Genomic DNA, 20863 nt, shown 5'->3' on the forward strand with positions numbered 1-20863 from the left:
TAATTTTTTTTTCTTTCATTCCTCTACACCTAATGAGAACGAATCGCAACAGATTATTCTGGGCAATTAGAAATTCCCAATTAGCGATACCCTGAATGTTCCGAATACGTTGCGACTGTACAAAAGTATCAATAAATATTTCTACGTGGCGTTAAAAACGGCTGCTATCGTTATTGAAGGCAACAGTGAAAGAAAAAGATAACTGATCGAGAGCAGAAAAAGTTAGTCGTAAGTTAAATTTCTAACAAGTTCGAAAAATTTATCGGTTCTAGAAGCCTTGTAAATATTATTCAAAAACAAAATAAAAACTAATTAAATATTTTAACCAATGCATGGATATTATATGTAAAGTTATGTGATTATCTCGCGCAGCAAAGCAATAATTAAATACCGTAAAAGCACTATGTGCATTAATTAATACGACAAACATATTGAAGTGAGAAGGAGTTACTCTTTGTAAATGTAAAAAAGTGAGATTTAAGCAGTTTCCTGCCGAAGTATTGTTGGTTTTTTTTTTTCGTTTTGTAATTGCACTTGCGTCACAAGACGACTTCGGGAAATGGTTAAATCTCGGTAAATTTGAGTATACATATAGATACATACATGCAAGAAAAAGATGAAAAAAATATAACACTACACCCCATAAAACGGGTTAAAATTTGCCGATTGATTACAGTCACTCGTACGCATATTATATACAAGAGAATAAAATCTCAAAAACGAGTCGAATAAATTTCATCAAATTCAAACTGTACAAATTTACGAGTAGAAACTCGCGGTAACGAAATTTTCATCGGTCCAATTACAGATGCAGTTTTCACTTTTCCTGATCATCGTTTCGCCGAAATATCATATTTAGCCCAAAAATATCTTCCAAATAATCTGTCACCATATTTGCCACGAAATCATAATATTGAATACCGTAAAAGGCAATAAACTATAGCATGTAAAATCTTCTACGCATATTGAATAAGGTATAAAATTTTCAGCTAAAACATTTACATGCCGTCTAAACAGCATTGGCGTATTACTTCGTGACTGGCGAATAGCGTACGTTAATTACATTTTTTTTTCTTTTTTTTCTTTCATTTTCTAAATTTTTTTCTTCTCCATTATCTGGGAATCAATAATAATAATAGTTATAATGATAATAACAACAATAACAGTTAAACAATTAAGCTAGATTTTGATTTTGTCGAAAGAGAGACGTTACAAACGACGAAAAAAAAAATTATAGTAATAATTTGTCCCCCATGATTAGAGATCGCGATAATCTGTCGATCGCAAATGATCACCATTATCAAAATTTAATTGTCAAACCTCAATACCTGGTGCGTAAAAGTTTTCTTAACATGAACAGACGTGCTGCTCTCCGTAAGTTTTTTGTGACTTATGTATTCGGTAGCAGGTTGAAGCTGATCCAGAGTACTGTTCATCATTTGTATAGGAGATCGCGACTGATTCGGTTCGTAAGATCTAGTCTCGTATCTTGTTGTGTAACTTTCATATCCGCTCTGGTCAGCATCAGTCTCAGCATCATCCGAAGTATCAGTTTTGCTCTTGTATTTCGCCTGACGAATAGCAGTGAGCCTACCTCGGGCTTCTTCAAGCTCCCGCTCGATTCTCAGCACCTCTGATCTGGCATTTATCTCCTGCGCAATACCTCCGACCATCTTTCTGTTCAAAACTAGAGACCTGTCCTCCTCCTGCTGAATTGCCTGTTGCGCTGCTCTGACCAGATTGTCCGTGGCTCGCTTCACGGCGTTTCCAGCCGCCTGCAGTCTCTTCGTACTCTCGCTGTCTGGGTCAGCTTTCACCTTGCAAGCTACCAGTAGCTGTGCCGTGCTGCTCGCCACCTGCTTAGCGCTGGATATCAGCTTCTCTTCCGAACTGACCCCTTGGACCAACGCGTTAGCCGATTCCACCAAACTGTGCGTTGCCGCTGCTACCAAACGGGCAGCGGATATCAAACCCTCGGACCACTGTCCATCATCTGAACTTGTCAATGGTGTTCGCGACACTTTTCCAGTTGCTATAAGCTCCCGCTGAGCCGCACTGGCCGCTTTTATGAGTGCCGATGTGGCTGCTGCAATAGATTTCGCAGCCTCGAGTATCATCTCGTCAAAGTTCATGTCTTCACTAGCTTCCTGCGAATACGAAGAGAAAACGAGGGTAACGTTACGCTGTCATTAATGACTGGTGAATTCCACTGAAGATACCGTATTATACATGTGATTATTGACTATTTTACCTCCTTCCAGCTGGATGTGCTCGACCACAGTAATAATATGTTTGATTCCTGGTCGATTATTGGAACAACAACCAAGAATATCAAACATATCTAACAGTAGCCGGCCCTCGAATTATCCTCAGTTGTTCATGATTCCGCAAAAGACAATTCGAATTTACTATCAATCAAAAAAGCGAAATTGATTACCTGTATGCTTCGCCTCGGTCTGAGACTAGCGAGTTTCTTAGCAGCAGCGTCGATACTGGCAGCGGCGCCAAGCAATTCGTTTTCAGCGATGACTGTTGGGTCGTCAGGATCGACCCAATCGTTGCCTTTGAGAAGTTCAGCGACGGTGACAAGCTCCGTAACAGACTGAGCAATTTTTCTAGATATAGGAGGAAGAACGTGTTTTGCGTCGCTGGGACGGGTAGATATTTGCAATATGGCCTGTAGCAGCTCTCTATAATTCATGGCAACGTCGTGTCCAGCATTCAGGGTTCGATCTCTGAGTTCAGCAGTCTCCGCACAGTTGTGTGCGGCATTTTTGCATATCAACAGCATATCACTGATAGATTTTCTTCCCATATTGGCAGCCGCTATGATATCATCCTGTTTGCAGCTGTTGCCCGCTGCTACTGCCTTTGCCGTCGAGATTGTTATGTTCTTGGTACATCTGACCAGGTCCTCTGGAGTCACAGTCGATTTCAGCTGGACTTCTGCTGTGTTTAGAGAACGTATTTCTTGACCAATTGCTTCGATCGTCGACTCTAAGGCTCGTGTACCTCGAGTGTGCTCGTCTTCGACAGCTTTCACTGTTTTCAACAGAGAAGTAACGTTGGTTACCATCACCTGGAAAGAATTAACACCGCGTTAGATTTTGTGAGAACTTTTGCAATCACAGATCCTCTTTCCACTATTAGCACGTCGACCTGAAGATGCTGTTAGTACTAGGCGACAGAAAAACATTAGTGATAACAACGTTATGCTGCAGTGGGAAATAACTTTTCCAAAAGGCATTCAAGTTTGTGATTTCTCTGAATATTAGTAGAATAATAGCCTGTAAAAAAATAAAAATAATACACATATATGTGTACACATATATGAACATAAACAATACAATCGGTCATGTTGTTACAGCACTACAAAATAACAAATAACAGTGTTAGTTGAATCCTGCAAATAAAATGATTTAAAAAAAAAAGAATAATAACCGAACACTTCCACAACCAGCTAAGATTCGATTTTTGTCATCTGCAAGTGTAGGAAACATGTACATTTTTATAATTGCAAATAGTTTATGGCAACTAATTTCGAAGCCTGTATATTATTGTTATTACAGTAACAAATTTGATTTTTATACGTGTTTTTAAATAATTGCTTTCAAACTTGATGCTACATTTGTTATTAAGTTAATGTTTCAACTACGATATACGCTTGATTATACTCTTTTTACCGTTAGTACACATTATGATTGCGGTACGTACCTATTTTTTTTCTTTTATGCCCATAGAAATTTTGCGTTTGAGCTAATACGTAATGTGGAGATTCATTATCATATTCTTCCTTTTGTGAATATAATAGCTCACGAATTTTATTCAAACATTACAACAAAGATAGAATAAATATTCGGAGACAAAGTACAAAACAAAGGAAATCTGTGTCAGCAGGTGAACGAGACATATCGACGATATAAAAATAAATTGTGGTTTGTATGAAAACTGTGTATGCATATTGCTATATTTTCGGGAAGTTACGTGTGAATGTTGTGTCAAGAAATAAAGACTGAAATATTGGACGTACATTTTTTAGAACCGTGCAGTGTGAAATGTGTATGAGGCTTTCTATGTTAAATGAAGGTGTAACTCGCGAATATTGAACCTTATTTCGGCGTGCCTATAAATATTTCGATCAGTGATCAATTCTTTGTATGAAAATACAGCATCAGAGCTTGCGGCAGAATATCGTACAATGGATAATCGAGTATACAGAACATGAATCCTGTTTGCAGATAAATTGATCATTGGCTGAGAATAATAATGAGCGAATAAGCAATTTCTTTCAAATATATAATAATACTATCAAATCGGATAATAATATCGTTTGTTTGATCGATTTATCGAGCTACATAAGCAGCAAGAGGTCCGAGGTACGCCGAGCCGGTTGATTGCTCTCGGATACGGAGAGTAGACGAATCAACTCTTCTTCCTGGTCTGATATAAACCACTCTGATTCCGAGCCACCAACGTCGCCGTTAAACTGCTGCTGCAGATGTTGCGCTAACACCTATTCATGCCCCCAGAGACCAAATATCGTCAATAAGAATTTCATTAAAGTCCACCTTCATATTTGAGGGTTCAAAGTTAAACAAAATCTGTCGTCCTTTTTCTTAGAAGTAAATTAACATTGAATCATATAATCTTCACCAAAAGAGCAGTAAAACCATATTTTTACAAAAATATTGTAAAAGACAGATTTCACATACATGTAATTTTGTTTGAGATTGTAAAATCAAGATTTTAAATTCAGAAATTGAATAGATTCAATGGAAATGCTACTAAGGACAGAATGTTTACTTGTTTGCTTATAATCCGACATACAGAGTATACCAACAAAAAAGATCTGCAGTTTAGTTTGCATTAAAAAATCGCTAAACCAACAACTACATAGAGATAATATCCACACACATAGAAAAAAAACCGTTAAACGAAAAATAATAATAACAACAAAAAGAGAAGAATAAGAAAAAAAAAAGAAAAGAAACTGCCAATTAAGTGACAGTGTAAACCAGATAAATAATAATAAATAAATAGAAAACGATACTTCATAAGAAACATAAGGTGGACTTTAATATTAGATACTGACAATATTTAGCCAACTGTACGCATACACACACGGATAATAGACATACATGTAATACATGATATCTCGCTGCCGCCACTCGAATGCATAGGGATTTGTAACATGATTGAACAGTTACATATACTATAAGAATCAAGTATGAATACTGTTTAGTAAGCTGCTTCATGTCGTTGTTGATACATAATATGTGAAATTAGTGAGCAAAAAATCAGATTGCAACCCAATGTACAAATATTATTTCATTAAAGTCCACCCAAGTAAAGAGAAATAGAAATAACGAGGGAGAAAAATTAAAAAGAAAAACATTGAGAACAGTATATTAAAAATAAAAAGATGCCTATTAGAGTTAGTCAAACGTTGTCAACAGAAAATTAGTAATATTACTCATTTCAGCCTGCTGCGTATGTACAGAAAATATGTGGAAATTTTCGCAAATGATTCGAAACCAATAATGATGATGATGGTGTGAGTGATTTTACAATCACAACGGCCAGTAAACGAATGAGCGAATTTTGTACATATATTGTTTTCTTTTTGCAGGCATGGATTAATACAATATTAATAAGCGACCGAACTGTCATTTTAGTTATTACTTGTTACAGATTAATTACCGTGATAAGAAATATACTGCGTTGTTAATAAATAATATGAAGCATAAGTAATAATGCTTTTTCCGTATTCATTCTCGTAAGAAAATATAAAAACATTGTTTAAACCAGTATGTAAGAATGAATTTGATTAACTAATTGCGTTGCTAAAATCTGCTGCAAGATGCTTGTCTCTGCAAGTAAATCGACCGAATTTCTAGAATTGTAATTATCTACATCAACAGTCTAAGGGTATGGTGGAAAAAAATGAAAAGTGATTTTGTTTCTTACCTTTGCGGAATCCTTAAGATGCGCCATACTCGGATCGTTAATCGGTTTACCGCTGGCCGTTTTAGTGGCTTGAATCAGATCACCAAGCGCAGAAGCAACATCCTTGACAGCATTGATCAGCATGACTTGAGCCTCGGGATTGTGACTTCCCAAACTAGCAGCTCCGTACTTGACAACCTCAGCGAGTTGTACAATAGTCGAAACCGCGTTTTGAGCAGCAACAGCCAGCTGCTCCTGAGACGAAGCAGCCCCAGCGACGAGAGTTTTCGTATCCTCGACGAGAGCCTTGGCAGTTTTGAGAATATTTTCTCTGTGATCGGCGAAAATGTCACCTTCGTTCTCGGCATGAAGGGTTCCGGCCGTGGCGAACATTATGGTCGTGTCCAGGTCACCGATTATACCAGAAACCGTGCTCGCTGCGTTGATGCATGCCTGGGTGCCTCGCGATCCCGCCTGGAGGGCTGCAAGGACCTGGGATACTTTCTCCGACACGTTTTTACTCTGTTCAGAGACCTCTCGCTGGGTAAAGGCATCTCCAGAGGCCATCTGACACGTCCCCGCAGCTTTTACTATGTCCGCGCAAGCTTGACCCAACTCCTGGACACCAATTCTGAGGCGAGTAGACACGTCCGCGTTTGTCGTTGCCGCTGAAGCACCCGAAGCGTCCCGAGATAACTGGGTGTACTTGTGAGATATGTCTACCGCTAACGGACCCAGACGTGATACGTCAACGCTAGACTTTGTCGACTGTTTTTGGGAAGAGAAAGCACGTTTTTAAAATTCAGGACATGTTTCACAGCTATTTATGTCATTAATAAAATTTTAATAACGATTTCAGACGTTCTTCCAACGTTGGGATTAACAAGGAACTGATTCACGAACGGGATTCATTTGAATAAAAAAAATAACATAAGCAATTCTTACCATTTCCTGTGCCAATCGCGCAATTTCTTTAGCAGCCTCGACCATCCGAGTCTGATAGTCGACGTATGAGTCAACAGTGTCGACGGTGGACATTCTGTGATCTTCCAGCCTGACCATGGCTCGAGAGATAGTGTCAATGAGTCCAGTGACAATGCCGTTCGATGTTGAAATTGTTTCTAGGGTATTTTGCAGCTCCCTGAGGGCATCCTTAGTCGATTCGACGTTCTCGTCGACCTCAGAATGAATGTTAACGGCCTTCGGATTGCCGCCGGATTCTTTTACGACGTAAATCAACTGCAGCGTAGACTCAGCGACAGTCTTAGTCTGGTCCAAAAGCACCATTTGCTGCTTTGAGTGAACCATGTTCGACGCGGCGCCGACGGCTCCAGTGACAAGCGGCTCCGAGTATAGAGCTATCTGGCTGACGGCGTGACCTACGTGTTCCGCTCCGTACTTTGCGGCGGATCTGAGCGGTTCGAGTTTTTCACGAAGTTCGTTAGCGCTGCTTTCCATCTGGTCGGTGAATCCCTGCATGGTGTTCTCCTTGCGCGGTACAAGAGCCTGAGAAACAGCGCTGAGCGAAGCGGCGTCGAGTTCACGAATGCGGGCGGAAAGCGTCTCAATTGCACCGTCGCACTCCTTTTGTCCGGGCGCTTTGTCTCTGATCGACGCTACCAGCGACTTGATCGAATCGCTGACGTTCTTGCTGTGATTAGCAAGCAGTTGCCAAGTCGGTGGATCCTTGGGACTGACCGCGAGGCTCTTGGCGGCCTGAACCATAGCGCAAGAACCGTCGATGATGGATTTTCCAGCACTGGTGATCGGCTCCTGAGCGGCGCGTGCGGCAACAGATATTTTCGCCGGTTGACTAGCGAATTCCGGCGATGAAGCGAAGCTGCAGAGACTATCGACCGCCTCTAGGAGCGGTTTCGTGGCTTCGGAGCACTTTTCGCGATTAGCTTCCGAGCAAACCTGATCCAGAGCTTTGATCTCCTTGACTAGACTTCCAGTAGAGTTAGCGACGTCCTTCGCAGACTGAACGAAATGCCTTTTAGCGACCGGGTTGCTGGTCTTGCTCGAGGCGACGCGACACGCATTGCAAAGTGCGCTCGTGTGCTTCGCGATCATCGTCGCGGCGTGAAGCACCTGCTGAGAAGAGCTCGTCGGATTCGCAAGGCTCTGGCAGCCCGTGTGTATGGCCTGAGCAGCCCTGAAGAACTGTGCTTGATCAACGAGTCCCGGTTTTCCAGCGACCGAGGTCGGGTCACTGACACCGGCCAAATAAGCGGCCTGAGCAGCGGCTTCGACGAGGCCGCAAATCGATGATGAAACTCCCCTAACGGCGACGGAGAATTGTTCGTGTTCAGATTTCTTTGCGTGATTAGCGATGCCAGTCATTCCCTCGCCAAGGCTCTTGCTCTTCTCCATGACAGTGTCGAGGCACTCGAAGTACGAAACATCGGATATCGGATCACTCGGATTGTCGAGGAGCGGACGCATCGACTGGATGTTTCTTATCGCGCTATCGCACTCGTTTTGACCTGGTGCAGCTGAGGTGCAAACGTCGACAAGATAGTTTATAGAATCTGTCACCGCTCTCGCGGCCGCGGCCAGCTGATTCTTTGCGTTTGGCGCGCCCGGATCTGCCGCGACAGATTTTGCTGTTACCAAAAGCTTGCTCGAAGTCATGCTGACATTCTTCAGCGACACGACCATTTTTCCGCGCGTCTCGGTCGTCGTTTGACCAGCCATTTCCATGCTGACACCCAACAGTTCGCCAAACGCGTTAGTAAACTCCTTAGAAGTGTTCGCCAGTTGAACCGGTGAACGTATGGAGGAAACTACGTTCGACGATGCATCGTTCAGATCCGCAGCAGCGGTGTTCAAGTTCTGCTGAAGTTGCCTGTAAATAAAGCAACAAGCCTAGTTTCAAATTCAGAATGGAAAAAAAAAAAACTTAAACATGGAGTGCTTGACCAAGTTTAGTATGCTTTTTGAAACTTGAAATTACCTAGCTTTTTCAAGTATTCCAGAAAATATACGACCTTTCAAATAATATACCACTTAATAATAAGTAATTTTCAATAAATGACAATTCTTTTAATATCGTCCAATAGATAACTTGCTCATATTTTATTTATGTGCTAACAGCAGCCTGTAATTCTCGGTAGAAAAACATAGTACCATTTGTTCTAAGGACATGAGATTCGAATTTAATTTACATAATTACTGGACATTTCCCAGTTTCCCGTATTTTTCCTGTGCGTATCATTACTGAATTCTTGGGAAAAAAACCTGAAGACTTTTTACTCACCCGTAGCTCTTGTTACTTTGCGGGAATTCGTTCATGTTCAGAACCTGGCTCATATCGTCAATGCTGCGTATGGCATCGTCGACGTCTCTCTGCCCAGGAAGACAGGAGACGCATTTATTTAACGACTGTGAAACATCCTTGGCGACAGCCGCAAGATTACCGACGTTGTCAGGGTTATCGGGATTGTTGAGCGCCCTTCTAGCCTCCTTAACCAGATGCAGAGACCTGAGTATAATGTCGTCGGCGGTGATCAGCACCTTCTTCTGCGTCTCAGGTTGGTTCGAGGTTGCTGCAACACCGCGTACAGCGTTCGTTAGCTCCTTGAGAGCGCTCGCTGTTTCTCTCGCCGCGCTGCCGGTATAATTTTCATTGCCCTGTTTAGCAGCTGACAAAAGTTGCGCCATCGCGACACCGACATTCTTCGACGAGGCGCCGAGCTGCAGTGCAGTCGACTCCGCTGTTTCCCCGGGCAGAGGTCTGAGTCTAGCCGCTTCAACAGCTTGGTAGAATTCAGAAAGCTCATCCTTTAGGCTGTTTATCAATTCCTCGGCGGCATCCAATTCCAATCCGCCACAAGCCTCTCGCGCACGAGTCACCGCTGATCTTAAATCGGACAACGTTGATCCCAGCTGTTGGGAACTGGTGTTCAACTGCATAGCGGATGCCTGATCTGAGACTGTCGGAACCACGGCCCTGGCAGCTTTCACAACACTGGAACCTGGCTGCAGGAACTGTTCTGCAGCGTTGATCAGGTCCAGTTGAGCACTCGAGTTGTCAGGCTGTGCCAGCGTTCCTTTTAGATAAAAATGAGAGTAAATGTTCGTTAGAATAGCACAGAAGTAAAATAGCAATTCGGTACATTGATTCAGACGTAACAAAATTTCGTCAATCATTCAATTTCTACTTATAAGAAGATATGAAATACATGGATTTTGACAAAAACCTTTAACCCCAGTGACGAGATTCGGAACTTGCTGAGCCATTGCGCGGCACTCGGCGATGAGTTCCTCCTGACTGGCCGCATTGGTGTTGTGTTTACCAGCGCCTGAAGCTGCGGAAATACACTGCGTCGCATTGGCAGCGGCAAGTTTGGCGCAAGATTCGAGTCTGGTGATTAATTTCCGCCGAAGCGCCGGCGTGGCAGCAGCCGTAGTCGCGGCTCTGAGTTCCTCGGCAGCCTGTCGTAGTTGGTCCTGCATTCTGGCGTCGTGCGGACTGCTTGCGCACTGCCTGGCAGCCTCGACCATCTTTGCGGTAGCGTCTGCGAGAATTTTCGCAGCAGCCAAAAGTCTTCGTTGCTGATCACCGTCCGGTTGATTTTCGGCTTCGCCCTTTATGCTGTGAATAAGTTGAGCGGTCGCCTGACCAACGACCTTTGCCTGGCGCACCATTTCCCCAGCGTCTCCAGTGCTTGCAAAGAGTTTGTCGGTGGCTACGAATATTGTCTCCACCGCTCCCTCCTGCACGCTCTCCTTCGCTTTTTCGCTTCTTGTCGCTGACTGAATGCGGTTTAATAGATCATTCAGAGTTCTACTGACCTCGCCTGCGGCGGTGCTAAGCTCTCTGAGCAAAACTTCATCGTTGCAAGTCTCGTTGCAAACTTCTACCAAGCCTTCGACCGCCTTTGTAACTTCCCGTACAGCATTCATCAGCTGCGCTTGGCAGGCTGGCGAGTGGAGAGTCGGTGCTACAACCTTGGCACACGCAACTAGCTGCGAAGTGGCCAAAGCGCACTGCGTGGCCGCTGATATGACCCTGTTCTGAGTAGTCGAGTCTTCGCAAGTTGCAGCTATGTTCTTCGCCTTGAGAACCAGAGCAGCTGTGGTGTTAGCCACGGCCTTCGCCAGTGCCAGTAGCATGTCTTGCAATTCGCGGTTGGATTCATCCTCCTCACCGATCGTCGTTAGAACTTGATGCGAAGCTTCGCCGACACGAGAAGCAGCATTGAGGAGATTTTGCCGCGGCTGTAGTGAAAGAAAAAATTTGTTTATTAGTTTTTAAAAACTCGATCCTTAAAAACGGCCACCTTCAAGTTATCGTCTTACCTCTTTAGTTTCCGGCTCTGTAGCCTTGAGCAGATCTGAGAAGGCAACGCATAATTTTCTCGCAGCGTCGAGAAGCCTGTCGCCTGATGAATCATCCTCCATAAGGGCGGCGATCATTCTCACGCCTTTTGTCATCTCCGGTAAATTGCTGGCAATCGTTGTTATCGCAGCGCCAACAGCAGTGTGGTCCACGTCATCGGCAGGACCAGACGTTAGGGTGACGACCTGCGCAGTCGCAGCGTTCATGGCAGCAATTTGAGAGCCTACGCTCTGCTTGTGGGTATCCATAGTCTGTTCGATCCATTTTAGAGATGCGGGGTCTGTACCGAGCTCAGGAAGTTGGGCCTTCGACGAGAGTTCGCTTTCCGCCGTTTGGATCACCTGGTGACTCGCAGTTATCGTTGACAACAGGGCACGCTGCGGCTCGGACAATACGGACGTAACTTTCGTTTGCTGTACCTTTGAAATGACGAATCAATACAAATTTGTCATCGAGCTTGGTGGTGGAAATTTTGTACAGTTGGAGGTTGACTTTATTACACCTTTGTTTTTTACTGTTTACAAATTCAAAGAAAATAATGGATTTGCATTGCGGTAGATTTACAGTAGATTTAGTTCGCCGACAATATATTTTCAATGTTCAAAAACGTCTCATGAGATAGCAACAGTGAGAATAGCGGGGACTGATTGTGCAATGTGCCTGTGTGGTTGAATCATGATCTCATCAATAGAACTCAACGAATGGATATTTAATCGTTTTGTACCTACTCTGTGTCCGCAATAGAAGACGTCTAGCATGAAAATAAATTTGATCATCTATTATTAGTTGGACTTCAATTTTTATTTGATGTTTAATTTTTTTTTTTCTCTTCCTTTTTCGTGGTTACTTAATAATAGTGGTATTTTTGTTTTCCTTTTTTTAAAACAACTTTACCGTTGCTGGTTGTTGCGAAAAATTTTGTATCAACAAATAATGGTAGAGCATCATTTTGACGATGAACACAATTTTCAACCTTGGGGATACAAAGTCTGCAATAGAATCGACTTTAAATGATGATAAATTACTATTGGTAGAAAAATGTGTCCGTCGCCAATATGACCGTAACAGCTTATTTGATATTCTTACCATTGAAGGAGCATGACCAGGTATGGCCTGTCCGCTGACAGTTGAATACTGGGCAGCACCCATATGACCGGTTCCGTACGATTGAGCTCCTACAAATTTTTCCATGCATTCTATCCTATATATTTTGTCATTTAGAATACATATTTACATAAAGAAAGGGGGAACATTGGTTACATCGTTTCGAGGACGAAGAGAGAATCCTCCGCTTTCCTGATGAGAGAGAGACTAGAAAAACTTTTTCTCTATACATTTTTTTACATTTAAATTTATATTTACTCACGATAATATATTTCGAATAGAATCGACGAAAGAAACCACAAGCATTCGATTGTCTGGGCAAAAGAACGAACATCACTATTTACAAAAATAATTTCAGGAGGTGAAAAGTAAAACGTAATAGGTGATTAAACTTTCTTCGCGTGCGTAAAACGTTCACGTACTAATATACGAGGTATCAGCAATTAAAAATAATATATGGCGTGATGATAATAATTTGTACATATAACGGCACACAAAATTTTGCGGATTGAAATTTCTTCTGTACAAAATTATAAAGTCAATGCCTACTTTCCATATTTTATAAATTCTCTTTCACTCTACTATTCCTTTTTTTTCTCAGCCGAGCAGAGAATAATAAAGTTTCCTGCATCATTACATGGTAAAATTGACAGTTACCTTTAGATTTTTTAAATGCAATGTCGAGTATTAAAGCAAAAAACGCTGAGCAAAAGTTGAAGCAAGAAAGTGAACTAGACAAATACTTTATGGGACTGATGAACCGCATTTTTTGAATGACTTGCGGAAAGGATAATGCTCTAATGTACGGATAGAAAAAGGACTTACCATCTCCTCCAACTCTTATAACGACAGGCAAAGCTACAGATTCGATATTGCCTTTTCCCTTGTTGCTAGTTTCGTGCTGCATGATCGTGCCTCTATCGGAATCACAGAAAGAAGTTATTTTTATACACAAATAATAAAAGAATATAGGAATTGCAGAATGAAGACTGATTAATTCAAAGAAATCTGAAAAAAAATGAGTACTAACTTGAGAGGTAAGACATTGTCTTCAACCATGGTGGAGCCTTCGTCTCCTTCGATACCAAAGTGATCCTTGGCCTTCTGTTTTTTCAATATGATGTCGATGTAGCCAGCGATTAGCTGAAGTATTTGCTCCGCCTCAGTGGTCTGCACGCTGTAATATTGGTCTGAATAATCCCCAAAGTCAAGGGTAAAGGTGTTGGGTGAAGCCCCCCACCGCCGAACAGTGGTAAGAGGCCAGGTCTTCAATATCTCTTTAGTTTTTTCGTCCAATCGCAAAACAGAATCCTTGGTGACACCGAGAAGTCGGGGAACGAGTTTGTTCTTCCCTTTCATTTTCTCCTTGACAAGGAAAAATGTCACCCCGTAAGTGCTCAGTGATCTCGCGGTTTTGGTGTACAGCACTTTGGCGTCAAGTTCTGACAATCCGGCGTGTTTTTTGTGTTCTGCGAATACCTTCTTCTCTATTCCCTTCACTTTCAAATAAGACTGAGGCAGAAACTCCTTGAGGCTAGTGAAACAGACAGAAGAGAAAATTGTCGATGATGATGCAAATCGTCAAATTTTTCGACAACACAAAGCTTTGTGAAAACATTGGAAACATTTATCGACGTAAATAACTCACTCAAGAAATCCGGTCTTGTGCTTGTCTTCTTTGTAATCGCCGAACTGTATTTGACACTGTATTCCAGCAAAAGTGCAAGCCTTTTCTTGAGTGATGGGATGTGTGCCATCCAGAATCGCGTCTCTGGCCTGAACGTAGAGAAGAGACAATTGCACAGGGTCTCTGCTGTCGATATTTTGATCGGAGAAGAAGAACTTTCGTCTGAGGAGGACAGTTTCCTGCTCGTCTATTCCCTGCTCACGAAGCGTTTGACTCGGGTCGATCCAATTGACTGTAATCAGAGCATTAGCAATGAGCATTGAGATTTATAAAAGCCAAATTGCCAAACAGATGAGTGAAAAATGATCGGTCACCTTCATCGTCTGTTTTCAGTTTCTTTCTGAGCTGATCCATTTTCGCGTCTCTCTCCCCTTTTTCTTCCTTTCGTCTCTTCAATGTAAGCGTGCCAAAATTGCCTGGTTTCTGATTCTCCGTTTCTTCGTCAGGCAGTTCTCTGACCAGTGAATACTCATCGTGATTAGTGAGGCCAATTTTTGTGCATATTACCACCATGAGATTGGCTACGGGTTGGCTGTCGTCTACGAGCAGTGTCTTCAGTGTTCCATCAAGCATCCTGACCCTGAGGGTTCTCAGCTTGCGACGATACTCGAGGAGGTCTCCGTTCCTCAATATATAATAATCAAGATTGCGTCCTGGCTCGAGCCAGACTCCCTTTTTTACGTCTTCGTCGGCCAGGAAGAGACTGTAATCCTTGGCTGTTTTGAAAAGGCACAAAATTTATTGCATGATGAAGTTGGTTATACTCCATCTTTGGCTGTGTACACGACTAATTCTAGAGAACACCGAGTCAAACTTACGCTGCCCCAGACTGGCTGAGTCTGTGAGTTTTTCTCTTATAACACGACATGCGTCGTACACCGAAGTCGTCGGATCAAACTGCATCATTTTTGTAGCATTCTGCTCCGGTATGGAGATTCGAAGTGACAAAGTAGCCATTGCGACTGCCGACGGTGATCTTCTGCGTTCACAAAAACCCCCCGAATCAACTGACTGAAACATCGAAAAATGGACAGTAAGCACATCAGGTTCATTTGCAGATCATACATAACCTGGACAAAACTGAACAAATATCTTTCGAATTCGCAACATTATATGATACCGCATAATTGAAGGTGAAAATTTGGAAGAAAACAAAATTTGTGTACCTATATTAAAAAATATAGCCAAATTGCTGCAACTACTTAAATACGCGTGTATGTAATATTTACACATTTCACAGCCTATATTAATCTTTTATTGCATAGTTTAGATCTGGTCGAGTGAATAAGTGTTATGTACGTAAATATATATAGGTATATGCCATTTGTGATAGGGTGCAACGTGACCATGGGCGTAGGCGGAACCTTCCGACCTGCATCGGTGTGTAATGTATTAGCAATAGGGGCAGTAGCAGTAGCAGTAGCAGCATCAGCATCAGCACCAGGAACCCCGCATGGGTAAATTGGTAGAATGAAATTACAATGGATTAACCGTCAGGGGGTTGAAAACTTCATTACAGACTAAATTGAGTAAGGGGATGATAATAATAATAATGATAATGACGAGGAGTAGTATCGTCGGCGCATCCCGGGTAATAAATAATTAGCAAAATTAAACGCGTACATCGTTCGTCCGCAATACATACCTATTGAAAAGATAAAAACGCGAACGGTATTAATCGAATATGAACAAATCTAAAAGTAGCAACTGCAAATGGTTTCGTGTACGTACGAATTTAGCTCGGATTCAATTGTAAACGAACTACTGCGAGTATAATAATATGTTTTCTGTGGCAAAAAAAAAGCATGAATGATATTTGTTTATCGCGACAAGCAGGAGGAATGTCGGAAGTGAAAATCATAAGAGAATCAAATATTATTATCGTCGCTTCCGCCGCTGCAGCTTATAGGTATGTATAGGCGTTTAATAAATTGCAAAGATAGAGAGAACGAAAACGATCTTTGAGCTATCAGGTCCACGCCACTGGGCTCTTTCTCTCTCTCTCTCTCTTTCTCACGCACCCTCAGGTTGCCAGGTTGCCAGGCAACACCGTCTCTGACTGTGTCAAACCGAAACGTCGACGGACCGAACCATCATCATCAGGGGGGGGGGGGGGGGAGTATGATGCAGGGCTCGCAGCCTCGCTTCGCCTCACCTCGCCTTGGCTTGGCTTGCAGGGCTTTCTTCTCCGAGCCCTGCACCCACAGCAAGCGACGCTGAGAGATGAGGAAGCAAATGCCCCACGCCGTTGCGCAAAGCTTGCATTATACAATGTTGCAGAAGCGTGTGAAGTTGGTGCGCGGTGCGCTTCCTTTGTCCGTTCCACGACGTTGCAAAAAATCTTCTATCTTTTTTTTTTTGTTTTTTTAAACCGAGTATTCGTTACGTCACTATGATGATAAGAAGTTTAGGGCGTGAAAATGAGACCGTTAAGAGAAACAACTCAGCGAGAATCGTTATCTCAATTCTGCGATATGTAACATCGATTAACCAGGTGCGAGATGCGGAGCAATGAACGAGCGAAGGGGACAGAGGGTAAGATACCCCCCGTCTCGCCCTGATCCTCTACCACGTCCACTTTGCGGCGGCTTGACGCCGCGAAGAAGAGAGATAAACCGAAAATCCGTGGAAGACCACCACCTTGCCTGCGGTATATGTATAAAGTGAGGTGAACCGGTGGAATCTGCTTCTCCACCTTCAGTTCCTCGGCAAATAGAAACGCCTCAGTATTGCACGTCGCTTGTTATTCGTTTGTTAACCAACAACGATCCCCGATAGTCAAAGACCAACCTGCGTCGACGCATCAAACCTGAATTTAAAATAGTTAGACCAAGGTCCGATGGACAAGTTAGACACATATGCGTATGAAACTTCCTCTCCTAATAACAAACCTATGGCCAATGCCAAATGGGCGCCAGTTCGTAATAAGACGCGCAATGTTAAGCAATGTAAAAGTCTACTACTCGTTAGCAAACATTATCCTTTTATAATATAAACTCGTGTAGAACTTTCTTTGGGCCAGACGGGCGAGTAACCTCTTAAAAGATACCACAACTGTACGAAAACCGGGCACTGGTCACTTGTTGGAGATAAAAAAAAAAAAAAGATTGCGAAAAATAATTAAAATTATGTGTTAACACGGCATGAAGTGTCCAAGTTTATGGTACAACGGTGGAGATGAGGTAACGTGTAAAACTAATAGATAATTTTACCTTCTAAGAAGGTGACAGGTGTAAATGCCGGTGGAATGATGATCTGCACGATGCCATGCCGATGATCTACAAGGCAGCCTGGTGATTATACAGCGATCGTTTTATTTCCTCATAGCCAAACTCAACTACCGATAATCGCGTTGTGTTTAGGGTGTTATCACACCCCCTTATCGACTAGTGTCGCCGACTTTTCACACAGGTAATTCACCGTTGCGAAGAAACTACGGGATGGCGAATAACAACCGCTGTCCATGTCAAATGTTTAAGGTAATACTTCACTGTTACCAATATTCAACGAAGTCAAATGAAATTCACCGACGATTCAATTTTCCTTAACGAACCATTTCTCGTCACGTGTGTCATTCAAATAAAAAGAAGACAACCGATCACGGTGTTAAGGTAATGAAAGCGGTTGGATCGTTTCGCGGAATACAAAGTCGAGACCGAAGGAGTGCCGAGGAGAATTTGGAGGGCAGATGCGACGCGTAACGTAAACGTCGAGGCACTGCCGCCTTGCAAGTACGCTTTAGAGAATATATATAAGCTTCACGGAGTGCACGAGCATGCGGGGAGAAAGGGCTTCTGCGCAGTTCTGCCCCAGTAACACACGACGTCCCCATCCCCAATTTCCGATCCCGTATCCCGACGGGGTGAAAATACCCGAAGCGTGCTAGACGACGATCCGAATCCCCTTTCTCTCTATTTCTATTTCTTTTTGCTCCTTTCTTCGCGAATATCAGAGGGTGTTGTATACTATCTAGACTATAACGCGATTGAGGGAATTTACGAGCGACAAACACAGGCGCGGACAGGCGCAATGGGGTGGGAAAAGAAAAGAATGAAGAGGCGGTTTGGTGGTGAAATTAAGTCATTTTATATACCTTTTTCCAGGGCATCAGGAGATTTCTATCGCTTGTAACACGCGCATGGCTTTCTCGGTGTGTATAAGTATCTGGCGACAGTTTCGCAGTTTTTTTTTTCTATATATACCTGTAATTCCAAGACTTTGGGTCTCTTTGTATCTTGGAAAAAAAATAGTAAAGAATGGAAAATAAATTTTTTTAGAGTGACTGCAGTTGTAATTTAATTGCGTTCTATGTGGCGCGTTGAATTAGAAACATAAAATATTTTCGAACACTAAAATTGCCTCTACCCTGACGTGTCCCTTCAACAAATTTGTTGATACCAGTGCAAATATCTGGTAACCTATCCAATAAGTTGCTATAAAAAATGTATTTTCTTATACCTGTATAAACGTACAATGGTATTTCAGTAACGAATTTAATTCCACATTACTATTTTTCAAAACATTCCATATTCCGTTTTGTCCCACTCTTTCGACGCCTCCTCCCCTGGTATTTTTATAGCCGTTATTTTTGAACTAATACAATGAACTTGCTCGTTAATACTATGTCAGCGTGTTAAGAGTTCGGCACAAAGTTGGCAAGACGTGACCGATCAACGCCGTTGCACTTTGTTTTCAGTTAGCGCGGTGCAATTGCCGTTTTCTATCTACCCTGGTAAGTCGCATGTCGCAATTGGTTGTCTATTTATTCTAGTTTTAGGCAACGTCTATTGTAAGATGTGCGGTAGTCACTCTGTCCAAATTGGAAACAAAAAACATGATTTGCCTCTGTACTATCAACGATTTTCTGCAAAAACATCTCTCCCCTGCCATATCTCGCATGGCATATGGCAAGGGAAATACAAAATAACCAAGAGAGATAAGTATTTAATGAAAAAAATATTCATGTACAATACGAGAAAGGCGATGATTTTATGTTGCGTTATGATAAGGAATCTTTTGAGTTCATAGATTTTTAATCGGTTTTATATATTTCATCTCGGGTAATATGTGAAACGACAAGTCTAATCATTGTATGTAATCATACAAAATATATGAAGACGAATTAAAAATATCGTACAAATTAACTATAGATATTTTTATTTTGCAGTATTTTATTTTATTCATTCATGAGAAAGTCTATATCCTGCACACTATATCGCTCCCCTGGTCAGTGTCTATCTCCTGGCCCCTTCGAAAAGGTATTGAAAATAATTAAAGTGTCTCACCCTTTAGTAAGTATCATAAGGAGACTGTTAATATTCCATTAAATATGAAATTGACCGAAATCATTACATTTTTTACTCTGCCTCTCTTGGAACTACCCATACACGTGACGGAGACCTTGGTTTGTCTCAACTATTGCGATTGTTGTTTTTTTTTCTTTTTCAATTATTCGTTCTATATCATTCGTACGCGTTCAGTTCAAGAGTGTATAGAGTGAAATAATTATAGTAAACATTTTCCCGCCCAGTTACGAACGCCGATTTAAATTTTCCTCGTGACTATTAAGTTGGACAACTGTGCGAGAGAAAAAAGATATTTTCCAAAAATAGATGAACTATTATAAATAAGAAATATATAATTCTTGTAGAAAAAAACAATGCATGGATCAAATATATATCGTGATAAAATTAACACACAGCTGAACAAATTTATATGCATATACTGTGACAACGTATCATTCGATATGCCGACAAATAGAAAAAAAAAATATATATTTACGAAATTGATTATAACGAATTTCGATCCATTTTCTGCGTCAATCTGTTCCTATTTTGTCCGAATTTTTCTTTATCTGAACCTTGAACAATATCAACGAGGATCTCGTGATTGGAAATATAATGTCCAACGATGAAATAACGTGATAAAAAGAACCGCAGAAAGAAATGAATGCAAATGGAAAATCTGACCAAACAACAACAACAACAACAACGATACTGCATACTAAAAAAAAAAATCAACAACACTAGCAACAACGGAATATTTCAACAAACATACAATAAATAAATATGTATATTGTATATTTAAAATCGTCACCTGTTCAATCCTCGCCGACATGCAAAGCCGTCCATAATATCGTACATGTACAATATAGGTATACAGTTATATATCGTACGGGCGCAGTGTGTCGTTAAAATTTGTCTTATCTCAGGATGCTCGAAAGTGCAGATCGTTGCCTGGGCCCCGGGTTTCGTGAAGATCCTCTCAGTCGCAGATTCGTAGTCTTCGATATTCGCGACAGATGTCCGGGTTTTACAGGAATAAACGAAAGCCGTGCAAATGTCCGTAGGTGCAAAGTCTGTGTTCAATACGCAATTTACCGAGACAGAAATACCGCAGTGTCAAGGTTTGGGCTTGTCGGCGAAAGGCTCGAGTCGAGGGTAGGTAAACTCGGGCTCAGGGTAGAGAGAAGGGATGGGATGCTGCTCGGCTCGGAGTCGCGAAGGAAGTGATGTGTCCGTCGAGCCGCGGAGGGTACCCCGAGCATCCCTAAGGGCTGAGCGCCCGGCGCCTGCGCCCAAACGACCCGCCCCTGAACCCGCCGAAGGGGATGCGCGCCCCGGAGTCGCGGAGCCTCTCGTCGTTTCATCCCCCTGCCGCGAATCCGCGGTGCGGAGAGAGGGAGAGCCAGGAAGTGGATGGATACACGGTAGACTTTCCTCGTCGACGAAAAGTACAGGGATCGGCGACGGTCGTAGGGCTGACTTCACTTTTCATATGAT

The 20863-nt window shown here is 42.2% G+C and overlaps 1 protein-coding gene across 2 annotated transcripts; it reads right to left on the reverse strand.

The window, feature by feature from the left end:
• Positions 1 to 453: 453 nt before the first annotated feature.
• LOC124304125 (talin-1) lies at positions 454 to 20572 on the reverse strand. Of its 2 annotated transcripts, XM_046762177.1 has the most exons (14): positions 20178 to 20569; positions 14900 to 15092; positions 14396 to 14797; positions 14043 to 14313; positions 13425 to 13928; positions 13220 to 13311; positions 12377 to 12465; positions 11251 to 11709; positions 10149 to 11169; positions 9206 to 9998; positions 6892 to 8794; positions 5968 to 6714; positions 2438 to 3079; positions 454 to 2147 (listed from the first exon to the last, which is right to left on the reverse strand). In XM_046762177.1, the coding sequence occupies exons 1-14, from the start codon at positions 20196 to 20198 to the stop codon at positions 1308 to 1310; spliced, it is 7977 nt and encodes a 2658-aa protein (XP_046618133.1). In that variant the 5' UTR covers positions 20199 to 20569; the 3' UTR covers positions 454 to 1307. The 2 variants fall into 2 exon arrangements, with proteins under 2 accessions (XP_046618133.1, XP_046618134.1); XM_046762178.1 differs by lacking the exons at positions 454 to 2147; positions 2438 to 3079 and adding an exon at positions 3585 to 4513 and having other exon boundaries at positions 20178 to 20572.
• Positions 20573 to 20863: the final 291 nt, after the last annotated feature.

Source organism: Neodiprion virginianus, chromosome 4 (genome assembly GCF_021901495.1).
Source record: "Neodiprion virginianus isolate iyNeoVirg1 chromosome 4, iyNeoVirg1.1, whole genome shotgun sequence".
Taxonomy (NCBI): domain Eukaryota; kingdom Metazoa; phylum Arthropoda; class Insecta; order Hymenoptera; family Diprionidae; genus Neodiprion; species Neodiprion virginianus.

Bases quoted from the DNA above. Each gene is read 5' to 3' on its own strand.
- LOC124304125 (XM_046762177.1), bottom strand. From the start codon at position 20,198: ATGTCGGCGAGGATTGAACAG. The intron at 15,093-20,177 runs GTGACGATTTTA...TCGATGTTTCAG, and splicing joins TGTCGGCGAGGATTGAACAG to TCAGTTGATTCGGGGGGTTT. The intron at 11,170-11,250 runs GTAAGACGATAA...CTTTCACTACAG, and splicing joins CAGAGCCGGAAACTAAAGAG to CCGCGGCAAAATCTCCTCAA.